Source organism: Pimephales promelas, chromosome 17 (assembly GCF_988280905.1).
Source record: "Pimephales promelas chromosome 17, fPimPro1.hap1.1, whole genome shotgun sequence".
Classification (NCBI taxonomy): domain Eukaryota; kingdom Metazoa; phylum Chordata; class Actinopteri; order Cypriniformes; family Leuciscidae; genus Pimephales; species Pimephales promelas.
Window position 1 is genome coordinate 4,790,400 of NC_142785.1, and position 25,731 is coordinate 4,816,130.

At 38.6% G+C, this 25,731-nt stretch overlaps 1 protein-coding gene and 1 long non-coding RNA gene across 2 annotated transcripts; both read left to right on the forward strand.

The window, feature by feature from the left end:
- The first annotated feature begins 144 nt into the window (after positions 1–144).
- On the forward strand, positions 145–9,773 carry LOC120469475 (uncharacterized). The gene is made up of 6 exons (XM_039658490.2): positions 145–1,069; positions 6,173–6,273; positions 8,839–8,907; positions 9,051–9,105; positions 9,244–9,280; positions 9,414–9,773. The coding sequence occupies exons 1-6, from the start codon at positions 313–315 to the stop codon at positions 9,433–9,435; spliced, it is 1,041 nt and encodes a 346-aa protein (XP_039514424.2). The 5' UTR covers positions 145–312; the 3' UTR covers positions 9,436–9,773.
- Positions 9,774–10,374: 601 nt separating this feature from the next.
- On the forward strand, positions 10,375–22,751 carry LOC148971041 (uncharacterized). Its single transcript, XR_016146974.1, has 3 exons — positions 10,375–10,658; positions 11,031–11,137; positions 21,886–22,751. It is a non-coding gene; the product is annotated as an uncharacterized LOC148971041 (long non-coding RNA).
- Positions 22,752–25,731: the final 2,980 nt, after the last annotated feature.

Below are 25,731 nucleotides of genomic sequence, written 5' to 3' on the forward strand. Positions count from 1 at the left end.
ACAAAGATGTATTAATAAAGGGCATTACGAGTGTGTCTCATGCACGTGGCCCTGTCAATCATCTCAGTATGTTCCTCTGTGAAGAGAATGGTGTGAGTGTACATGTGACCACACAACGGAGATCAGCTGTTACTCTGTTACTCAACTAACTCTCATTCTCTCTGGTGGATCCGGCGACTGCAGCTCCGAGTTTCTGTGATCTTGAATCCTGGACCTGTTAAGTCTTGAAATCTTAGGTAGATACAAACACATTCTTATAGACTGGTCTATCCGGTTTTCCCTGTTGCTTTTGTGTGAGGAAGTGAAGGCAAGATGTCAGTTTCACGCAGCTGGCTGTTAGGGCTTATCATAGCTCTGCTTTGCACCGGAGCGCAGACCCAAGAAAGCCTCCAAAGTGAGGAAGCCGAGGAGCTGGGAGGTCTGGAGATTTCTGAAGGTGAGAAAGAAGAGGTGGATGATGAGGAGGAAGGTGGAAACGCATCGGAAGAAGCAGCTGATGGGGAAGAAGAGAGAGCTCCTGAGGAAGAGGCGTCTCCAGAAGCTGAGGAAGATGATGAGATAGGAGGAGAAGAAGATGAACAAGAAGCTGCTGAGGAAGATAACGAGACTGGAGTAGATGAACAAGAAGCAGAGGAAGATGAGAGAGGAGGAGAAGATGAACCAGCAGATGAAGACGATGAGACGGGAGGAGGAGAAGATGAACAAGAAGCTGCTGAGGAAGATAATGAGACTGGAGTAGATGAACAAGAAGCAGAGGAAGATGATAGAGGAGGAGAAGATGAACCAGCAGATGAAGATGATGAGACGGGAGGAGTAGAAGATGAAGAGGAGGAAGAAGCAGATGAAGAGGAGGAGGAGGAAGGAGAGATAGATGAAGAAGGAGATGAAGAGGAGGCGGAAACAGATGAGGAGGAGGAGGAAGAAGAAGAAGCAGAAGAGGAGGAGGAGCAGATGGAAGTGGATGTAGAAAGATTAGCAGAAGATGAGAAATCTGCACAGGAAGAAGAGGAAGAGGCAGATGAGGAAACAGCTGCTGATGAAGAGACTGTAGTTGAGGATGATGCTGAAGGTAAAACTGAATAAGCCTTTCACTTAAAAAAAAATATTGATGGTTTAACTTAAAAAAGTAAGTAACCTGGTTGCCTTAAAATTTTAAGTTCATTGAACTGGAAAAAGTGAGTTAATACAATGAAGGAGAATTAATTTAACCATCAGAAACTCCAAATTATATGTTATCTGAACTAAATAAATTATTTAAGTTGATTTGACAAAAGAAAAAATGTTGTGATTACTACACTGTAAAAAATATTGTTGGTTCAACTTAAAAAAGTAAGTAACCTGGGTTGCCTTAAAATTTTAAGTTGATTGAACTGGAAAAAGTGAGTTAACACAATGAAGTAGATTAATTTAACCATCAGAAACTCCAAATTATATGTTATCTGAACTAAATAAATTATTTAAGTTGATTTGACAAAAGAAAAAATGTTGTGATTACTACACTGTAAAAAATATTGTTGGTTTAACTTAAAAAAGTAAGTAACCTGGGTTGCCATAAAATTTTAAGTTGATTGAACTGGAAAAAGTGAGTTAATACAATGAAGAGATTAATTTAACCATCAGAAACTCAAAATAATAAGTTATCTCAACTAAATAAACTATTATAAAGTTGATTTGACAAAAGAAAATATGTTGTGATAACAAATCTTGAAAATATTTTTTACAGTGTGTCATGTGTTCTAACTTACAAAAGCTTATTTTTCTGTGTATCCTTCTAATCTCTGGTTCCTATATTGAGCTGCCTTCCAAGGCCATCCTGACTGACCCTGAACCACATAATGACTGATCTGGAACACAGCAGCTCTGTGTCAAACAAATAGCCAGATTCAACTCACTATTGAATTGATTTCAATAGAATTTAACATTAACATGTTGCCAGACTAAAAATGTGATGCTCTAATAGACATAACAAACACGCATAATCTAATTATTCCATTTATAAATCAATGCTTTTCATTATTTCTTTGTTCATACCATCTCCGATGGATTTTCTTCAATAGTTTGTCTCAATGAATAATGAGATTGGTCAAAGGAAGGTAACTTGAAGGTAAAATAATTATTGCGTCTATACATTTTAGGATGGACGTGTACCTATAACCCTGCAAGGCCTGATGTAATAGTCATTTTACAAAAAGTCTCATATTACTTTTATGCCTCGTATAGTAAAAATATGTCCAAAAATGTTAAATACAGAAATGCTTCTGTTGACAGTTAAGCAACTACCACTTTGATGCTTTAAAAAGAACACACAAAAAAAAATGTGTTCAATTCACGGTAAAATTACATGAAATTTACCATTAGATCTATCACAGTTATTTACCGTATTTAGTAGTTCCTGGTTCATTCCATGTTTTATAGGCAATCTCTGTCATGTTTATTCAAATTATCATAGTCCAGGTGTTGGTAATTTGTACTTAATCTGTTTCAAAAAGCCATTTTTAAGTCACAATTAACTATTCTAGATTAGGGCCCACTCCAGTAGGCTTTATAGGGTTGTGTTGTCTGTGTTGGCATTTCACTGGTTTTGGAACACAGCCATTGTTGGCTGTCTAAAGTCCTGTGTATACCCTTCAGTTAGTCTGTGAAGTCACACGTGAGCCCTAAAATAGCTCACTATATCTGACCAGCTACAGCAGCCAAAATATTCCAACCACTTTAAGTCCTTTCTGGTTGAATGCTGTTGACATGTACTTAACAAATGGCATATATGTTACATCGTATCACATGACTGTGTGGCCACCAGTGAAACCTAGGATCGGGCGTTAAGTTATCAAGTTAAAATGTACAAGTACAAAGTACATTTCGGTTTTCGCTGCCATTTGACATAGAACAAAGAAACCATACCTATTGTCTATTAAACCAACTACTGTCTGCATGATTAATATTGTCTTTACTGTAAAAAATAATCGTGATTTTTAACGGTAAATGAAATGTTGTTGGTCTAACTTAAAAAAGGACGTGACCTGGCTAAGTTCATTGAAAGGGAAAAATTGAGTTAATACAATGAAGTTGATTGATTTAATCATCAGAAACTTAAAATATTATGTTATCTGAACTACATAAATTATTTAAGTTGATTTGACAAAAGAAATAAGGTTGTGATTACAGATCATAAAAATATTTTTTTATAGTGTGTACAGTGCAAAACTGTTAATTGGTTAACAGAAAGTTTCTGTACTATACGGTAAATAACTGTGATATAATTTTACTGTAAAACATGGTTAAATTTACAGTTTTTGAAAATGAATAAAGAACAACTCATAGTATAATTTACAATGAAAAAAACGTAAATTGACATTTCCACAATTCCCTGTGTGACACTTCAGATTTGTATGTATTTTTGTTGAAATAACAAGTGATTAGATCGATTTGATTGATCACGTAACTCTCATCACTGCTGTTGGTTGTCAGTGTATTACAATGGTACAAAACAGATTTAAATATTTCAAAAGGTTGGTAAATCAATATTTTATCAGAAAATGAAATGCAGTTTATCTCTGTAAATTTTTAGTTAGTCTGTAAAACCATTAACACACTCCTACCATATTTTTACAGGTGAAGTTCTGGGAACCACAGCTGCCGTTTTTTAACCATAAAAATTACGCTTCTATTTTTTACAGTATGGCAGTTTCAATGAATGAAGCAGGACAAATGGTCTGAAGTAATTTCGCAAAAAAATAAACCGTGAAATGTTGACTTCAAACAGGAGTTAGAGTTGTTGAACCCAAGTTGTACAATGTCTGAAAGGCAAGCAGAGATTTGAGATGAGAGTATAGTGTCGAGAGTTTAGAATGACAGGTAGAGATGTGATAGACGCAATGTACCTTTATGATTTAACTCCGTCGGGTTGTGTGCATATCAAGAATAAGAAAGGACTCAGCACTGAACCTTGCACCCCAGTGATTAGCTGATGTGGCTTGAACACAAATTCTCTCCAGAAACCTGAGAGTTGACTGAACACAACTCTTTCAAGAGCTTGTGACAGAAAGTTGGCAGGACTATTCTGTAGCTTTCAACTGTTGCACGGTTAAGTGTTGTTGCTGAGCCTGCTTAAATATGGTGGGGAAGTATTAAGAGATGATGTGAGGAAATCGAGTTAGAGAGATCTCTTGTTAAATATCATGTGATTAGTTTGCATGTGTCTGAAGTGTTGATAATCCTGTTTCGGTAGTATAAGTGACCTTGGCAGGAGAAACAACAACAGGAGGAGAAGGAGATGAGGGATTTATACTGTACTTGCAGTAATTGCATTAGTCAACGGTAATCAAGTGTGTGGAGAAAGGGGTGGTCAGAGAAATGCAAAGAAGATCATTAGGGAATCGGGATCTAGTTACGGGTAAAGGCCCCGCTTGCACGCTTGCAAAGTTCCTTTTCGTTATTTGATTAGTTCTTTGCTCAGTTCATATTCAAACTTTGAAATACTTTTACGGTTAGCAAACATCCCAAAGAGTCCCACATTGCTTGGAGCGGCATTTAGCTGCAGAGTTTAAGGTGCTGTATGTAATTTTTTGACTGTACTAAAGCATAAAAAATACCTCGATATGTTTGCAGATATTGCAAAATGACATCATGACTTTTGCGTAAACATATACGCCACTTTCGCGCCAGGTGGCGTGTTATCTCTACGCATTTTGAGCTATTCGCGTGTATCCGCGGGTATGCGTATATGTCTACGCCATTAACGTCCGCGTCATTACGCGTGTCTGTACACGCAGTCAAATCTCCAGTCATAAATGCCATTAACCCCAGTGACGGTTAGGTTTAGGGACGGGGTTGAGGTAAGTCATATATTTATATAACGTTAAGTCAACGGCGTTCATAAACACGCTGAAAGGCGATTATGCGTCTTGATCGCACGCCAAAAATGGAAATACGAATTGGCGTGTCATACACACGCTATTTCATGAGATCAGTCTGGATATTCAGGAAACTTAGTATGCTAAATTTGCATACTCTTTTGTTTGTAAAACAATGCTACAGACAGTTGTTTTACTTTGTGATGTGTGTTCTGTGTCGGGATTTCTTTTTTTTGTATTGGTCTGTGTGATCCCGCCCACTTCCAATTATCCAAAAAGTTTTTCGACACCACAAGTTGCCAGTTGGCAAAAATACATCATTTTGCAGCCATGGAAGACGGCAAATGAACTGGGTCAGAGGTTGCATATGGTTGCATATTGTACCCGACCTAAAAAGCCTCGGCATCCATCTAAAAATCTCTATGAATGGCAGCATATTGAAACGTGGATAAATCAACTCATCAACTTGCAGTGTGTAAGTCTTCTCGCCTTCCATGGTCAATTGCACTCGTTCCTGTAGCGTGTCCTTAGATACCCCTTTTCCACCAAGGCAGAGCTGGTGCTGGTTCGGAGCCATAGTTTCAACTCGGCTCTTTGTTTTTAGACCACTACAGCACCAGCTCCGAACCAGTTAAAGTGGTTCTTAAGTAGCACCAAATCATTGCTGGTCTAAAAGTAAGAACCGCTTACGTCAACGGATGGGGGCGGGGTTACCATGACCAACAAGATGAGCAGAAACTTGTGACCGCCATTTTTTAAATAGCAGCTAATCATGCTAATAAGCAGCTCGATCGTAATCTCTGTTAATGCAAGTTACGGCGAGCCGCATGAACGTGTTGGATTCGCTGTGTTTGGTTACCGATGTAGGTTTGCAAAGCCATGGGCATAAATAGAAACGCAACGACCGCCATTGTTGATGGAAGGCTTGTTCAAGATGCATCGGAGCGGCGTGGACTGATCGGAGCTGCGGGAGTGTTTGGAAAGCATACGACTCCTGCTTTTAGATCGCTCTCGCAGTTCGAGATTTGCAGTGCCTAATCCCCACACTTTAATTAGGGCTGGATCTAAGTAAGGCACAGGATTGGACTCCCCTGCTGTAGGAAACACCATTGCTGGTAGATCCATCTAGTCTGATTTGCTGGTTTTGACACGATGAGAGCTACCACTTCCTCTTAAGATTCAACTACTAGTTGTTCACTTGCTGAGCCTAACGCTGCTCTAACCTGATACTTTTTTCTTTATGGTTAAATGTACCTCTGGTGCTTTACCCATTGCTAATGAAGATCTTTGTTAAACCTCATCTTTCCCTTGTGCTGCAGAAACTGCTGAGGAGGAAAATGTAGAGTCAAAAGAGGTGGTCTCCAAGGAGGATGATGAATACAGATCAGGCTCTTTCTGTGGCCTTTGCTCAGTCTGCGAGGTAAACCATGCTTCTACCACACTTTACACATTCCACGCCTCAACGTATGTTAAGGAGTTCCGTGTCACCACGATCAGTGCATGAGGTATTAATATATTTTTGCCACATTCCAAACCCACTTGCATGACACATGCTTAAAGGGATACTCCACTTTTTTGGAAATAGGCTCATTTTACAACTCCCCCAGAGTTTAACTGTTGAGTTTTACCGTTTTTGAATCCATTCAGCCGTTCTCCGGTTCTGGCGGTACTACTTTTAGCATAGCTTAGCATACATCGTTGAAGTGGACAAGACCATTAGCATTTCTCAAAAAAAAAAAAAAAAAGTCTAAAGTGTTTCGATAGTTTTCCTATTTAAAACTTGAGTCTTCTATAGTTACATCGTGCACTAAGACAGACGGAAAATGAAAAGTTGCGATTTTCTATGATTTGGCTGGGAACTATACTCTCATTCATGCGTAATAATCAAGAAAATGTACTGTCATACCATGAGTGCAGCAGGCGTAATGAAATGACACAGCACCTGAAAATAGTCCCCAGCTTCCAACGTGACTGGGACTAAGTTTGTGTAGTCATTCCGCCTGCTGCACTCATGGTACGGCAGTAAAGTTTCTTGATTATTATGCAGGAATGAGAGTACAGTTCCCATATCAGCCTAGAAAATCACAATTTTCCGTCTGTCTTTGTGCACGATGTGACTACAGAAGAGTCAAGTTTTAAATAGGAAAAATATCAAAACACTTTGGTCTTTTTTTTTGGAGAAATGCTAATGGTCTTGTGCAATTATGATGTATGCTAAGCTAAGTGGTAACGCCAGAACCGGAGACCGGCTGAATGGATTCAAAAACGGTAAAACACAACAGTTTAACTCTGGGGGAGTTGTAAAATTAGCCTATTTCCAAAAAAAAAAAAAAAGTGGAGTATCCCTTTAAGTACAAATCTGGGCTGCATCTGAAATCACATAGTAGTAGGTGAAAAACAGTATGTGACAAATAAAAAGAAGTATGTCCGAATTCACAGTACTCGTAAAAGAGTATAGGCAAAAAGTACCTGAATGACCTATTCTTCCTCTTTCTGAAGTGTGCATTTCAGTGATGGAGTACTCGAGTCCTGGACTCCGACTCTAGTCCTTATTTTCTATTGGACTCATGACTCGACTTGGACTCGTGGACTGATGACTCGTACTTGGACTCGGACTCGCATTTCAAACCGAACCATTACAGTTGGACCATTTTTCATGCCGACCAAAATCTGCACTGGCGTGACCACCTTGTGCAACATCAAATGGCAAACGTAATGAAAGCGGAACGAAACTTATTTTGTGCTTCACGGACCTTTATCAGTTTGAACCATAAACAACAGTGCAGCGCGAGCCGATCTTGATCAAGCGACATTACTGCAGCGCTGAGAGAGATCCAATAAACAAAGCATTTGAATTCGCCACTGAAGTTAACATTGTTGCAAGATCTAGTGAGAAGCACTAACATTTCTCCGTAATTAACCGATCAAACAGCGCTGACGTGGTGTGAATGAATTAACTAGTTATAGGTTTTAAGTCCACAGATCAGCAACATTCACCGTGGATTTAATGTAGTCCCAGATGGCAAACTGACATTGAATCAACGTAGAAACATGACATCGAAACAACGTTGATCTGACATTGTTTTGCTCATCGAATTAACGTTGAACCAACGTCAGACGCGTCATTCTTTCAAAACTAACGGAAAATCAACTTGAAATCAACGCGTTGTTTCAACGTTATGAAAGCAAACCAATTTTCGATTTTCATTTAGCTTTGAAGAATGCCGCGTCTGACGTTGGTTCAACGTTAATTCGATGAGCAAAATCAACGTTGTTTCAATGTCATGAGAGACGTCGTTTCCACGTTGTTTCAATGTCAGTTTGCTGTCTGGGGTAACACTTACTTGTAATCATGGAAGTTTAGCAGAAAAAGTAGCCTACATCACACATCTTTTTTTCCAGCACTTCAAAACTCAAAGCAGCCTATTATATTTAAAAAGATATTTTTAATGTGATGACCAAAACATTGTTTGTTCATCCTTCAAAGATTACCCCCATTTATAAACTGAAAGTTTCAAGATGTAGGAAAACTTACACTTATATATTTTTTTCTTTTAATAAATAGGAAATTTCTCTGGCACTTCTTTCTTTTTGCTGTCTTGAAAACACCCCTACTAAATAGGTTATACAAATTTGATATAGAGACATTTAGGCACTGGGGGCTCGAGACTCGACTCGGACTCGAACACGGGACTCGAGACTCGACTCGGACTCTACAGTTGGTGACTCGACTACAACACTGGTGGGCATTTGATGGGCTCTTTACTACCCCATGAGGCAATTGCGAATGTAATGCGTCCAGATTACATTCATTCTACATTCACACCAAATAAGACATCCTAAAGTATGTACTTATTCAAAATAAGTAGCTACTCGAGAGTCTACGATTGCGTATGCAGCCCTGGTGTGATCCCTACCTAAATTCCCCCAGTAAAGGGCAGAGATAACTTACTCTACCTGTGTCTGGCTCTCTCTTTCCTCTCAGCACTGCAGTACTTGTGACAAATGTCCCTGTGAGGAGGGAGACACATCAGCACACTGCAATCACTGTGAAGTAAGTGTTACTTCTTACTATTATCAAAATCTATATTCATACACAAAACCGAACAAAACATTTAATTTTAACCTTTAAAAAAGTCCATGAAGATGTTATCATGCATCAAACTATCCTCTTACATTTAATTTCTCCTTCCACAGGATTGTTCATACTGCTACATTTGTCCGGTGATCTGTGAGACCGTCTGCCAGCCAGGTATGAATGGGATGAACACTCGCGATTAAAGCTAGAGTTTCAACGGTTCATAACATCTCAGTTTATAGTTTATGCTGATCCAAAACTCTTTTAATTATTTAATTATTTTCGGATTATATTTTGAAAATTTGTTTTTAGGAGGAATTCTTGATGTACTGAGCGGATCTCTTTACCAGTAAGGATCTATCTAGACATTACTAGCAGAAAAATCACATTCAGCAATATTCATTCATACCTGTAATCATTCATATCATTCGTTTGGTGTGTGTGTGTGTGTGTGTGTGTTTTGTGTTTGTCTTCACGTACAGGACTGTGAACGCATTACTCTGAATACGATTGGTGTTGTTAACAGCGCCATCTTTTGGTGAACAGGGGAACTATAGGCTAGCGGTCAGATCATTCACTTAGGCCTGTCTATTTGACTGACCAGATCAGGAGATTTTCACCCTGAGTCCAATAATGGGAGTGGACAACCTGCTGTACCCTAGATATAACTGAGGAACTACCAGGACCCTAATATGTTTACCATTTAATGGCACTTTAAAGGCGTCTTTACATGCTGTTTTTAAATGAATAACAATTAAATATGATTAAGTGCAAAGGTTCTTGTATTAAAATTGTACAATGTTACTGTTTTTGACTGTGTTTTTGATCAAATAAATGCAGCCTTGGTGAACAGAAGACTCTTCTTTTATGTATAAAAAAAATCACACTGACCCGATTTGAATGGTATAGAATAATAGTGAAAAAGTTCAGGTCAATGTCTATTTTTATAAATATGCGTCAGTTCATCTTAAGTCATTTTGTTTTCAGATTACTCGCTCATAAATTGTACCCATGTATTGAGATCAAGACTTGTGTGAATAAAGAGGATAAACACAATATTAAAGAAATAGATATATAAGCCAAGCAGTATGTCTCAATTTGTAGTGCACAAACATTGTCATATTCATGTACGTTTTTTTACACTGTTTTCCCTCAGCTTCTAGCCTACTGTAAGTGTGTCTATTCAACATGTTTGATCTCTTTTTATTATTTTCTATTAGAGGGAAAGTTCACCCAAAAATGAAATAAATAAATCATTCTTTCATTATTTTACTCACCCTCATTTTGTTCCAAACTATGAGTCTGCTGTATAAAAAAGAAGATATTTTATAGAATAAGGCTGGGTTTCAGTCCCGCGATTATGATTGTAATGGCATGTTATGGCCACAGTGGGGCACTGGAGAGAGGGAAGTGTCAGGATGGCTGAGTAAGAAGAAGAAAAAAGTTATCTGTTTACAGCCTTGTTCCCTTGAACACCGACACACGAAATTCAGATGGAGGGCAGGGAGTGAAGAGCGCAATGGATGAGATGGAGGAAAGTCCGTACTGTACTACTTTACTTGCTATTACAAGAGAAAGATATAAACAAAAAATCAAACATATGTCCTTATTTTAGGAAGAGGAGCGGTTTTTCTACTGAATTGAGATTTTCCTGCCATCAGCGCAATAGATATCAGCAACTACCTCGTCTTACAGACATTCTTTGACTTTACAAAGTTCGGAAACTGGTACGTTACACAAACATAGCCACTTGAGTTGTATTAACTCACCTTTGATCATAGACATATACACTAGACTTCACCTGGGGGTCCTAAGCATGCGTTAAAACCGCCGCCATCTTGGAACAGGGGTCTTGTCATAGGAAGTAGCTAGGTAACGCTGCTATCTCTGCCTTTACTTCGAATTCATTGATGGTGGCGGACTTTTGCGCAGCGTATGATGTTCACGGATGAAATCTGAACTAGGAAGAATGTTTTAAAAAAAATATTTTTTTTTTTCTTTCTGGAATCAATGATAAATACATGTCTGACCGTTGAAACAAACCAAAAAAACAAGAAAAATCGCATTCATGATGATTTATGGTGATTTTTTTCCGTTAGACCTGTGTCTACTACATTGACGCTGATGCATTAAAGTGGAGGGGCTCCCCTGTTTCAAGATGGCGGCTCTATTGACGCATTCGTTCTAATGAACTGCCGTATCCAAGGTGAGGTCTAGTGTATATGTCTATGACCTTTGATGAAGTGATCACTGCACACACAGGCATTTTCCCATTCGGCTCGCCCCGAACGCAGACATAGGTTTGCAAGCCGTTTTTCAGACAATTGACCTTATGCCCAGCTGCACTACTTCCTGAACTTCAGCCAGCTCCTTGTTTCCTGTCTGCAATTATTGGCCAAATTGATTAATCCAGGTGCGCCTGACCTCAGTTGTCATGGCAACAATAATCAGACACACCTGAATTAATCAATTTGGCCTATAATGGCAGACAGGAAACAAGAAGCTGGCTGAAGTTCAGGAAGTAGTGCAGCTGGGCATAAAGCCCATTTCTTGCATCCTGCAAGCTCCTCCTCCTGATGTCTATACGGTAATGTCTCTATTGTGCGACAGAAAGTTGCGTAGTGATGACGCAATCGTTAGCTTATTTTTCACTTAAACGGCATCTACGGGGCCATAACGTCAGATACAAAGTAACGAAGCGTTTTATACATTGTTGTGTTTCTTTAGAAATAAATAATGGACAAGTTGAGTCTTTGAACACCTCAGATGTAAAGTTATTTGCAGTCAAAGTGACGCCAAAATGAATGGGAGTCAATGGGATGCTAACAACAGGTGAAGTTCTGCTACAATGGCGGCTCCCGCAAGGCGACACCCTTGGGCATGACCTTAAACAGGCCTTTCGTACTTGAAAACCCTCCAATGTGAAAGACTCACTGCTAGTCACTGCTAGTCGAGCACTGACTCGAGTACTGCACTTAGAGGATATCTGTGTCTCTGCTCAGGTGATGTGTATATCATTTTTTTTTTTTTGTATCTTACTGCCATATCATTCACAAGAATTAGCCCTTAGAATTTTTCTCCCTTTATCTTATCTTGTGTCTTCACCGCAGTCTGTCTTGTCTTATCACACTCTTCTCTTACAGCAGTGGTTCTCAAACTTTTGACACCAAGTACCACCTTAGAAAATATTTGGCTCTCCAAATACCACCATAATGACCAATGTGAAAAAAATACAGTATTGTAGTAGGCATAACTATTCAGCTACAGTAATACACTGCTCAAAAATGAGGCACTTACATTTCTAATAAGAATATTTATTGTCAGCCACTTTAAACATTGTAAAAACACAGTTTAAACATTAACACTGCACTGTTCTGCTTACATACAGGTAAATAAAAACTTAAATAATGATTAAATTCAAATGGATTGCACTTAAAAGTGAAACTACAGAACCTACTGTAGTTATACCTACTTTAGCTAAGTAAAAATAACTACTGTAGTATACTTAATAAATAATAATAACACAGTCTGTATTCACATTTAACATTTTTAAGCGTATATGTAAAATATTTTTCAAGGCGATCATTATTTACAACTTGTCACTTTATTGTTTCCATGGTGACGCATCATTGTTTGTCAAGTGACAACGCAGCTGAATGACTATGATCTGCTTTTGTTTAATTATTAATTTTTTCAAAATATTCACAAATTTGCTAGTATGAAATATTTGATGATTGTCAAATATATGCAAGTGGAAGTGTTATGTTGTTCCGTTATAACGATCGCGTTAGTTTATAATTATTGTTAAATTAGTGTTCATGAACGAGTTATGTAACGTTATGGTCTTTCAAAAAATTCAAGTTAATAATAATAGCCTATAATAACAATTTACTAAAATGTTTTTAAAGCTTGTCATGTGGTGCCCCCCTGGTGGTTGTGAATGGTTGGTGTCCCTGGTCACTGACCTAGTGCCTTCATGGGTGATCTGGCTCTGGTCTAACGGCATTCTGAACATTTTTCGGATCATGTATGTTCCACATACAGACGCGCCTCTATTAAATCAGTGCAATCAGTACAATTATGTAACAACATGGCATTTTTGAGTCTACTCATTCCCTTGTGACTGTAATATTTTCCCGAAGCTGCTAAGAATTTTGACAAAAATATCTTTTGAACTTTATCGGTCACAGCAATCTCTCTCACAAGTGCGAATTCTTTTCATCACGTGCTCTCACGGCTGACGTTTCATCACCTGCAGGTAATTGTTCAGTTGATGAACGATTTATGGTTCTGCTCGTGCCCCGTGGGTGCCCGCATCCGATACCGAAAGCATGTAAGCTATGTCTTTCCTTATTGATATCGCAAGTGCAAATGAGCCATTCCACCGTAAGGGTGACATTTCTGTCCCCAGGACATTATAATTACATGATAAATTAACTCTTAAATACATTTTATTATTACTGTAAGCAAAATGTCATGCACATTAAGCTACACATTTTTAAAATCTTGCATTGTTGTGTGACTTTAGCCTATATCCAAACTGCTTTAAAACAAAAAAAAACAAACAAACAAAAAACCATTTGATCTAACATTTTAGATAAAGTACACATTTTAGTCATGTCCCTGGGTTTTCACCCAGTCCCAGTCCTCCTGTTACACTATTACATCCCCTCTCAGAAAAACATAGAATATTCCACAAGACACAATTTCAACAGAAAGTTGCATCATATGGATCTTCTGAAGGCAATGGGGCAAATAAGTCCCTCCTCTCATTTTAATTTCTGTTCATTTGATGAAATTGTAACTAGGAATGAGAAGGTCAAGCTCAATATACAGTCCTGTTACCTAAACTTTTTCTTAGATTTACTTTTTTTATTTTAAAAATATTAACTTTTGGTTAGGCACTAGAAATGGCTCAGTGTCCTCACACTAGCATCAATGTTATGTGACCATATGCCTTATAACTTTTTGCTTAAAAACTCAATCGTGTTACTTTCAGTCCTGTTACTATTTTTTTTAAATTAATTAAACCACTATTTTTATCACTTTTGTTTGGACCATAATTTTATACAATTATTTAACAATTATTTTAATTATTTATACAATTTTATTTAATTTAATTAATTCTAAAAAAAAAAAAGTTATAAGCTTGAGGCTTCGGTCGTCTTTAAAATAAAAAAAAGTCTTTTTTTATCAATATACACCTGGCTTTAATAGTGATTTTACTGGCACAAATATAATTTTTTTGAACATATAACCAACAATTTCTTAAAAAGAAACACTTTCATGTGGGGAAAACAAAGGAATTAATTGACATGCTTCTAAACTTGCTTTTTAAATGACACATGCTTTTTGGTAACAGGATTGAGAAAACGCAGGATTGTGGAAAAAGATCAAAAATAAAGTTTTTTTTTTTTTTTGAAGAGTTACAACAAGCAAATGTCACCCATTTGGTGGAATGGCCCAAATACAATTGAATACAAACACATCTTTATCCCATGAGAATAAATTCCATGAGATGATTTAAAAAGCTGTTACTTTAATTATTGTCAATTGGAAAAACAGAAATGCAATTTAATGCCCCAATTGAAAAAAAAGTAATTTATTCTAGGTTATTGATATGTTATATTCTAGGACAAAAATATGAAATCAACTCTCTCAAGGTTATTTTCATAAACAAAAACTGAAACTAAGACTAAAACAACTGGTCAAAAAACATTTTCGTAAACTGAAACAAAATCAAAAATTTATAATAAATGAAAAACGAAATGAAACTAACAACAGTAACTGAAAAAACGAATTGAATTTGAAATTAAATAATAATAAGCAAAAATAAATAATTGTTTTCGTGATTAATAAACTCTAAACTCTTTACTTTATCGGAAAAATCTGACCTGGGCTGTTTAGAGGAGAACTCTGGTCAATTTTAACATTGAGCTCATTTTTTTGTACATTTAGAGTGCTGTCACTACTGACAAAAACAACAAAAATCGGTGTTGCCTACACCGTGTTATCGTCCTTTTAAAATTCACACCATGGGATGTGAGCTGGCCAAGGGGGTAATCCATCGACCGGAAGTTGAAGCCTCGCGGGAGCTGACATCTTGTAGCAGAACTTCACTTGCGTTAGCATTCCCATTGACTCCCATTCATTTTGGCGTCACTTTGACAGCAAATAACTTTACATCTGAGGCGTTTGAAGACCCCATTTGTCCTTTATTTGTTTCTAAAGAAACATGACAATGTATAAAATGCTCCATTACCTTGTAGCTTATGTTATGGCCCCGTAGAAGCAGTTTTAGTGAAAGTAGGCTAACAATTGCATCATAACCACGCGACTCGCTGTCACACAGTTGAGAGATTACCGTATGGACAGGAGAAGAAGCTCGCGGGCAATCGGGGAAACGTGGAGGCAAAATGACAAAATAATTAATCAGAATTCCTAGCAAAAGTTTCTCCTGCTCCTAGCTCACGGACAGCTCCTACTCGCACTCTCCGCCTCTGCATGTTTCGGAAGGGAATGATTGAGATTTCGCATGCCACAGCCACTAGAAGACAGATGGTATGCTCACGTCACATCTACGTCGTCAAGCTCTGTTTGAGTCTGCGCGTCAGGAACGGAAGTGCTAAAGGAAGGCTTTGCTTGTCTCAATGGAGTTCCAATGAGATGGCTCTGTCCACTTCTTATACTGTCTATGGAGCTGGCTGAATTAACATAATTTTTATCAAAATGTTTCACATCTACTGCAGTCAGATTGACCGCATGGTCACTCTTAATAACACCACTCACAATGATTGTGCACTCGTAATGACAAATCAAGGATGTTAACAGGCTAAAAGCAGGTTTAGAACTTGCCCCATCAGTCTTTGTCAGGTGACGTCACACTCGTGATTCACAAAGTGCATTATGGGCATAGCCACCATTTGTAAGGTATCGATGCTGGGGTATTCTGTTGTCGGAGAATTGTTTTTTTTTTCATTCTTTTTTCAAACTAAAACCATTCTTAACATGACACTATCATCATCATCAATACAGCAAACCTATCTTTGCTGTTTCTAACTTTACAGGATTTATTTACATGCCTACCGAAGGATACAGTTACTTGCTGAAATGTCCGCGGGCTTTAAGAGATGTAAAGTTTTTAAATTGTTCACTGGTAACGTTATATGCGCTTATACCATAAACAAGATAGTTGACAGTGGCCAATATGAGGATGAGAAAGCAATGTGGGATCAGCACTCCAACTTACTGCAGTCAGCTGAGCTCATATGGATCTATGTTCTGAATGGATGACAATTTCTCCAAAAAAACGGTCCCTGCCATATTTATCGAGTTTATTGCGGTACGGCTTTTTCTCAGTTTTCTTGTGCTTCTGCAGTTTTGCGAGTTATTTACTTATTATCTCTACTCTCTTCAATGCTCACAGTCAGTAGCGATACCTCAAAGTGACACAAAAAAAACCCATGTGTCAAAGAAAGACTGATTGAAGTCAACAGGGTGCGAATTTTAAAAAGAGGATAACATGGTGTAGGCAACACCGATTTTTGACGTATTTTGTACTGACAGCACTCCAAATGTACAGAAAAAATTAGCTCAATGTTAAAATTGATCGGAGTTCTCCTTTAAGGAAATGCCTTATTTGGCATGTCATTCGCGTGAAGCAACGGCTCTGGCGTGAAGTTGCTGAGGCGTTAAGGCCAATTTATACTTCTGCGTCGAGGGTACGCCGTAGTGTACGGCGTTGGCTACGCACATAGGCGACGCCGTTGTGAGCATTTATACTTCTGAGTTCAGGTCTTGGTTGCTCTGCAGTACTGCTCCGAAACGCTAGTTGGCGGCGGAGGGTTTTAATGTTCCACTGTGTTTAGATTCCTCGCGGCTAGGTTACTACAAGCAATAGCGACTGGAAGAGAGCTGATCATGTTGGAATTGGAGCTTATTGAGGTGGAAAACAGTTCACTTTAGTGAAATTACTAAAACTGAAAGGCAGAAATGAGAGAAGACGTCGGAGGAGATGATACGTGTGAAAATCATAGACAGTGGTGGAAATGCGTGAGAAGGTACGTGCGGAAATGCGTAGGAGGAAATGCGATGCTACTAAGCTGACCAATCACCGATCTTGCGGTCCGCGTCGTCTCGACGTGTAGTTACATTTTTGAGGAGGTGTGCATCAGGCTACGGCGAAGGGTACGCGATATGGGACGCGCCTGTGCGTATGCTACGCCGTACCTACCGCGCAGAAGTATAAATTGGCCTTTACATTCGCATGCTGACTGATATGAGAATTCAATGTGCGGCGGCTCTCTGACAGCAACAGCTGTCTGTTTTGAATGAGACGACTCGGTTACTGTGAACGGGGAGCGCTTGATGGACATTCTGTGACGCGCGAGCAGGGCCGGGAACAGTGTGTCTGTTAAGAGTGAGCGCTCGTGAGCGGGAGACACACATAGCTAACCTGATTTATACAAGGTTGAACTAGCCGTGTGACAAAGCGGACATAAGATGGACACGAGCGCGAGTTCACGGGGGAATTTAATAACGCGGAGCGTAGTTAACCAATTCATCCAAGGCGCTTGATATAAGGCGTTTTTTGAGAAAATTGAAGGCTTTTAAGTGCGCCTTATAGTGTGGAAAATACGGTATAGGGCCTATAGCCTATATATATTTTTTTCTATTCATTTGCTGCCATTATGCGCAGTTGAGTGTACAATACAGGTTTACTGTGCGTGTAGGCCTACTTCTGTTGCTTGCAAACGGACTCCTCTGAGGTGACAGGGGTTTCCAAATGTGTTGCTCTGATTCCAATGCACGAATACACTGCAGGCTCACTCTCGCTCTTATCCAAGGAAAATCATCAACACTATCACCCCTTACAAGTGTTTTATTTAAAGGGTTAGTCCACCCAAAAATGAAAATTAAGTCATTAATTACTCACCCCCATGCTGTTCCAACCCCGTAAGACCTTCGTTCATCTTCGGAACACAAATAAAGATATTTTTGATTTAATCTGAGAGCTGTATCACTCTTCCATTGGCTTCCTAAGGGACTGGCTCTTGACGGCCCATAAAGTCATTAAAGAAAATGTTTAAATGTTCCATGTGCCTACAGCGGCTCAATTATAAGTTTATCAAGCGACGAGAATACTTTTTGTGCGAAAAAAACATAAATAACGGCTTTATTTGACTATTCCATTACTTCCTTATTGGCCCATGCGAGGACGATCTCCTTCGACTTGTTACCGGCTGCTCCGCTTAGGAGTTTTACCGCCCCCTACTGTATAAAATGATGTGCTGATATAGCTGGAAGCGCAAAACTTTCTGTTTACAAGCAGAGGAAGATGCGCGCTGTACATACGCTTTTCAATTAGCGTATTTTACGCACTACAAGGTGCACTTAAAAGCCTTTATTCTTCTCAAAAAACGACAGTGTGCCTTATTATCATCTTATACGGTAGGGGGCGGTAAAACTCCTAAGCGGTGAGCAGCCGGTAACAAGAAGTGGTCGAATGAGAACGTCCTCGTCTCAGTTCTCGCGCATGCGCCAATAAGGAAGTAATGGAATAGTCGAATAAAGCCGTTATTTATGTTTTTTTCGCACAAAAAGTAGTCTCGTCGCTTGATAAAGTTATAGTTGAGCCACTGTAGGCACATGGAACATTTAAACATTTTCTTTAATGACTTTATGGGCCGTCAAGAGCCAGTCCCTTAGGAAGCCAATGGAAGAGTGATCCAGCTCTCAGATTCAATCAAAAATATCTTTATTTGTGTTCCGAAGATGAACGAAGGTCTTACGGGGTTGGAACAGCATGGGGGTGAGTAATTAATGACTTAATTTTCATTTTTGGGTGAACTAACCCTTTAACTGAATTCATCACAATAAGGACACATGCACAGAATACTTTACTTCCTAAAGAAGTGCGCGCCCTAATCCGTGTTGCTTTCACATTCACGCAACCGCGGAATGATGGGAGGAATTTGGTGGGAAGCTAAAATAATCTAGTTGTAGTCTTATAAATAGTGTCACTACAAGATTCAGTGTTTGTAAAATCTTTAGTCTGAGACTAAAAACTCTGAACCCAAAGTCTTTAGATGTGAGCTGATAATCTTATAAAGTCTTTTCTAAGTCTTTTGGTTAACTGTAATCTGTGCAAACATTAAACTTCAATTAAACTTCTCACTTTGGTCTACACTGGGAGTGTCCTGCTTGCTCTGCTAAACTATTATTTCTAAAACTAAAACTGAAACTAAATCAAATAAAAACTAAATAAAAATGTTTTTGCAAAATAAAAACTAAACTAAAACGAACAAAACCATTAATGAAACGAACTGAACTAAACTGAAATTTATAAAGCAAAATTGAAAATGATATTAAAACTAAACTAACTTTAAAAAGCAAAACTATAATAACCTTGCTCTCTACTGTACAATATACCCATACTAAAGCCAACAGAATGACTAAGCAGGTTATGCTGGTCTGTTTTGCTTGTTTTTTAGAGGAATTTTCTGCAGGTTACCAACTATACAAGCTAAACACCAGCTTGATGAGCTGTAAACCAACTGCTACGTTTAGGAGAACATAGCATTTGTTTATTTGGCAAAACTTTATTTTGATTGTCCCCATTCTTGTGACTATAAGTAACTTTGCAACCATATGTCAACTATCTTTCATTAGAGTATTAGTAGACTGTTTGTTTAATGTCTGCTAGTGCTAACTCTTGATTGTGATGCTCCACAAAAGACATTATTTGGCTATATCAACTTATTCTAACCCTACTAGTCTACTAATATTCTAATACTACTCTCTAATGAGAGTCAGTACACGTAGGTGAGGACACATAGACCATTTTTTGTCTCAATCTAGCTAATTATTTATTTTATGAAACACAAATAAACAGGAAAGACTTTTCACAAAAAGTAAAATTATTTTTGTCAAGGTTGGAAATGTTGGAGGTAACTGTGTGATTAATCAAGTTGAATGAACAAAGGTTTAACGACAGGTCACACACCCAAAAAATGCGTTTATGTGTCACATAAAACCGCTGTGAAAAACAACAAGTGAAACCACATGACCTTATTCTCTTTGTATTCACATACAGTCTAAATGAAAGGAAAGAAAGGAGACAAAGAGCATAAAAAAAGGAAAAGCTGTGGGTTTGCACAGTACACAGCCTGTAAGAAATAGCTAGAACAAAAAAATACTAATTATATGTTGTTGTTGTTGTTGTTTTTTGGAATAGGTTTCTGCTTCTGAGCGTGCTGTAATCTCCTTTTCTTTTACGGCGAGTAAAAGACTTTCCCGTGCGGCTGGATCTGAGTGTAATGATCGTTTTGAGGAAGATGACAATGGAGGAACCAAATAGCGTTCTAAATCCCCTTGTGGTTTAGAATTCCTCTTGCCTCGCCTCCTCCTTGCTTCAATTCTGTCCCAGTTCTGGCTGGGTCCTCGGCCCAAAACCTTGAAAACGGACTCAAACAAATTCCTCTGGCCTAGATGTGGCCCACAGAAAGTAAAATTACTCATATTAAAGATATAGCCCAGGCACAGTAAGCCAGATCTGACCGAGGGACAGCTTGGTCCCGGGCCAAATGTGGCCCCAAAATTTTTTTTTTAACGTAATTAATTTTATCAGGGAAACACAAAAATTGGAAAAGTTTTTTTTTTTTTAAGCAAATAAATGTTTATTCAAAATTAACACTACATGAACATTTTGTTAACTATATGGTAATGTAAACATTTTAACATTTCATGTAAAACAACCGTTTTAACATTTAATTTGGAACAAACATGTCTAACAATACGTAAGTGCAGTTAAATATGCAAGACCCGTGAAAAACCTCAGCTTAAGGCCCTAAAAAAACGGTGGCAGAGGATGCCTTTTCACACCTCAAGGAGGAGGCTATTTGCACCATGGTCCGAGCAAACAACGGGAAATACAAAGGACCATAATAGAAGATAAGGATGTCTTTGAAAACATCTATATCTATGTAAATACTTAACAGCAACATTTTAGTGATACATAATGAAGTAAGCATAAACTGCACACATTTTTTATAGCTGTGGAAGGCACATGCAATATATGTACATTTTATGTCTCTCTTCCTTACCAAAACAAATTCAACTTTGTGTTCTGGGAAGTAGCGTATCCACAAGTTTCTTGAGCCCCATGAGGCCTTGCGTCAAAAGTTGGCGCGTCTTCCGGTTTGAAATAAACAAAGCGCGACTTGACATGCTTGACACTCGTTCATTCAACAGTTGACAGTCATTCAAGTTATAGCGATCCAAACTAGCTAACGATGTGGGAACACAACCTCAACGAAATTCAAAAGGGTGAAATAACAGTACCTTTACCCTCTGCAGTAGTTGGTTGGGAGTATTATAATAACATTATTAATAATCAATACTCATCAAGGCATGGTGACAGACAGTTGTGCGAGCTGACAAGCAATTACAATAAAAAATAAACACTTAGTCATTGTGCTTTGGAATTTATTTAAAATTATAAATGAATGTGCTACTTGAATACATTAACTGGCACATTTGGTATTCTGTCAACACAGGCTTTGATCCTGAGTTTAGGTGTAACATCAGTAGCGAACAGCCAATCACATGCAATATTAAGAATTTAAACAAATGTACACAGGAAGATTCGTCGTCTTTTGGGAGGTGATGGAAACTACAGTCGTTGGCAGGATCACTCTGATTTCGTTTTCAGCATGTTCAAAACAATCACGTTTAAGCCACTGAACTAGTTTAGTCCGGTTATACATACAACCACGAACAGCGCATGTTGTCCCTGAGCTCCGTAACGACATCTCTCATAAAGATTTGCGTCTTTAAATAGTAAAATAATTCTCAGAAAAACAGCTAGCCTCTTCGCTAACTAACACACAAAATACCATTGGAATGCTACTTCCGCCGCCTCACCGGAAGTTTCACCCACTTTATTTTTTACAGGAGCGCCCCTCGGAAATTTGTGGATAATGGAGTTGGAATCAAGTGAACCCTCTCACAACGTGGATGAGACTGGCTTCAACCTGACCAAATGCAGAAGGCGGGGTCTGAATATCATCGTTCACAGAACCACTGTGGATTTGCCAGGCCAACAGGGAGGAAAAAATCTCCATGTGTGCTGCCATTTCTGAGCATGGTGCCCTAACCCATATCCCCCTTATATGGCCATACAACACCCAGCACCTACTCGACTTTTTAGAGACTCTCTACAGGGCTTTCATTCTTGATGATGAGAGGGGTCTGTTTAGAGAGGATTTGCCAAAATATACGGTCATTTGTGATAATGTGAGTTTCCATTGATCAAGCATCATAAGGAAATGGTTCGTTACCCACCCAAGGTTGAATTCCTCCCACCTTATTCACTATTCCTTAACCCAATTGAGGAGTACTTTTTTAGCATGGAGGTGGAAGGTGTACAATCGTCAGCCACACACACAGATGACCTCGCTGGCTGCAATGGATGCAGGATTTGAGGACATCATATAGACAGTAGACGCCTGCAGAGGTTGGATAACACATTACAAAAGATTCTTTGTTGCATTGCAAGGGAAAATATCCAGCGTGATGTGGATGAGAATATGGGGGTCGATAGACAGGAACATCTGGATATGCAGAGACCGCACTAGAACAGTGCTGCGGGCAAAGTTGTGCCTTAAGGGTGTGTCCTGTGTTTCTTTCTAATTACGTTTTCTTTCTTTTGTGCCACTTGTCTTTTTCTTACTGTGAATTATTTTTTTTTCTGTCATAAAATAGCACTGTAGTAAAAGCTGTGAAAAACACAATCCTGTCTCTTTCAATCAATAACCCACACACAGTAATATGGAAATGGTCCTGTATGCCATACACTGTAAAAAAAATATTGATGGTTTAACTTAAAAAAGTAAGTAACCTGGTTGCCTTAAAATTTTAAGTTGATTGAACTGGAAAAAGTGAGTTAACACAATGAAGTAGATTAATTTAACCATCAGAAACTCAAAATAATAAGTTATCTGAACTAAATAAATTATTTAAGTTGATTTGACAAAAGAAAAAATGTTGTGATTAATACACTGTAAAAAAATGTTGTTGGTTTAACTTAAAAAAAGTAAGTAACCTGGGTTGCCTTAAAATTTTAAGTTGATTGAACTGGAAAAAGTGAGTTGACACAATGAAGTAGATTAATTTAACCATCAGAAACTCAAAATAATAAGTTATCTCAACTAAATAAATTATTATAAAGTTGATTTGACAAAAGAAAATATGTTGTGACAACAAATCTTGAAAATATTTTTTACAGTGTCTTCCGCCTTTTCAAAACAGTCACTGTCATCCAAACTGTAACCCAAGTTCACATCAGGTAATACTGTCAAAGCACATAGTTGCATTGACAACATACATTTTGACAACCATTGACAATGACTTAATCACTTGACACTGACATGATCATTGGCATGAATATTTGCACTTTTGAGAGATGTACTAAGGCTATTTAGTGACTTGCTTTAGAAACATGTCCATTGTATATTTAAGGTTCTGAGGTTTTATTGTTCTGAGAAATGCACTTTCTTTCACACCTGTTTTGCACATGTTAGGGACGATGTGATAAACACACCAAAGCTGAAATATACCCGTAGGCCTCTTAATAGCCTCCCAGACTGGTTTTCTGATCAATTTTGTAGGGACGCCCTATTCTCGGAAATGTCACTGTTGTGCAATAGCCTACTCTCTCCACCTGATGAGGGATCTTCAAAGTGTTCTTTGATATATCTAATGCCGAGGAAAAACGTTTGAATCGTTGTGGCCAGCTCTTATTGCATGCAACCAAGATGATGTTCAAATAAATCTAAGCGGTTCTTGTGAGATTTTTCTGACTCCTGTTGGAAAATCCAGCATTGGTCACCAGCATAAGTTCTCCTTTGCATGCTGGGACAAGCTGGTTTGTGGTTTGGGAAGCAGGAGAACTAGTGGACCAGCATTTATTAGTCTGGACCAACCAGCCTGATTTTTCAGCAGGAATGCGGCAATGCGCTTGATGAGTTATAAAAGGTGGGCACACTTACTGTCCTGATTTGGTCTTGTCTTGGTCATGTTTCATGTCATTGGCTGTTTCTCAAGATGCGCTCTTGTCTGTACTTGTGTTCTTGTGGACTTGTGAAACGTCATCAGTCACTGCCCAGCACAAGTAGTGTTCCAATTCAAAGTTCACATTTAGTCCAGTTCAAATCCCCGGATGTGTTCTTGATCCGCCCCGTTTACAGAGGATGCATCGAGAGGTGACTTGTGCGGACTTGAGACAGCCAGGAATCCCAGAATGCATCTCGCACCAACCAGGAAGTGTCAATAGCATTGGAGAAAACCCACGTAATATCAAAATACTACTGTTATTGTGTCATGAAATGTCATTTTAAGAGTGTTTCGGGCAATAATGTGGTTGTTTAAAGCTCAAATCTGTGGTTTATTTATAAAGATAGCACCTATTTCAAAAATGTGTCTGACGTTTTCGGAGTTGTGACATCCAGGCATGTAATGCTCAGCGATTGCTTCTGACGTTTACCGCTGGCTCTGATGTCTTTAGTCTGGTGGGTAAACTTGACGTAGAATTCGTCTTGTGAATCTTAGGTCTAGTTAAATTATAGTTTGTTCCATGGAAAAAAAAAATCGTTTTGGCTGATATGAGGGCAAAGTGACGTTTCATAACTTTATAATAGTCAAGTCAAGTCAAGTCACATTTATTTATATAGCGCTTTTCACAATACAGATTGTATCAAAGCAGCTTCACACTGATAACATGAAAGTAGCACAACACAGATCAACAACATTGCTAAACACTAAATAACCCCAACTGAGCAAGCTCAAAGCAAGCCAAAAGCAAGGCGACAGTGGCAAGGAACCAAACTCCATCAGATTGGATGGAGAAAAAACCTTGGGAGAACCCAGGCTCAGTCGGGGGCCAGTTCTCCTCTGGCTTACATTCATATTGTTTAAATATAAATATTAAATATAAATATTGTTTATGAATCAAACGGCGCCATAACATATCACAGGCGTTGAGTCGTCTCTTTACAGGCGTTGAGTCGTCTCATCACAGGCGTTGGGGCATCCGAAATCCCCGTGAGAGGCTGGACACAAAACTGGACCTGACGAACGCCATTTTTCTCGGGACAAGCGTCCCGAGATAAAAGCAGAAAGGCAGATGGGAAATAATTAGCATAGCTGATGTTCATAATGATTTCCGTTATAACTCACAAACTCTCCGTAACCTGAACTCTCCGCAACCCAACCATACGCGCCGACCCGTTTGTCTAAAAGGCTGTCGAGCCCCACTGGTGCGTTAAGCAGTTTCAGTGGCAAACGGTTCCGTATGGCATAACAGAGGACTAGAAGGTAAGCATTATGTGAATGCTTGACTAAAGAGAAGCGTCTTTAATCTAGTTTTAAACTGTGTCAGCGAGTCAGAGGCTCGGACCGTATCGGGAAGGCCATTCCAGAGTTTTGGAGCTAAATGCGAGAACGCCCTCCCTCCTTTACTGGACTTCGATATCCTAGGAATGACCAGAAGCCTTGAATTTAGTGATCTTAAGGAACGCGGTGGATTGTAGGGCGAAAGAAGGTCCGTTAAGTACATAGGTGCTAAACCATTTAGGGCTTTATAGGTTAGTAGTAGTACTTTGTAGTTGATGCGGAACTTAACCAGTGTAGAGATGATAAAATCGGTGTTATATGATCATATTTTCTTGACCTAGTAAGAACTCTAGCAGCTGCATTTTGTACTAACTGTAGCTTGTTTATTGAGGATGCAGGACAACCAGC

Bases quoted from the DNA above. Each gene is read 5' to 3' on its own strand.
- LOC120469475 (XM_039658490.2), top strand. From the start codon at position 313: ATGTCAGTTTCACGCAGCTGGCTGTTAGGGCTTATCATAGCTCTGCTT. The intron at 6,274-8,838 runs GTAAACCATGCT...CTTTCCTCTCAG, and splicing joins GCCTTTGCTCAGTCTGCGAG to CACTGCAGTACTTGTGACAA. The intron at 9,281-9,413 runs GTAAGGATCTAT...CTTCACGTACAG, and splicing joins CTGAGCGGATCTCTTTACCA to GACTGTGAACGCATTACTCT.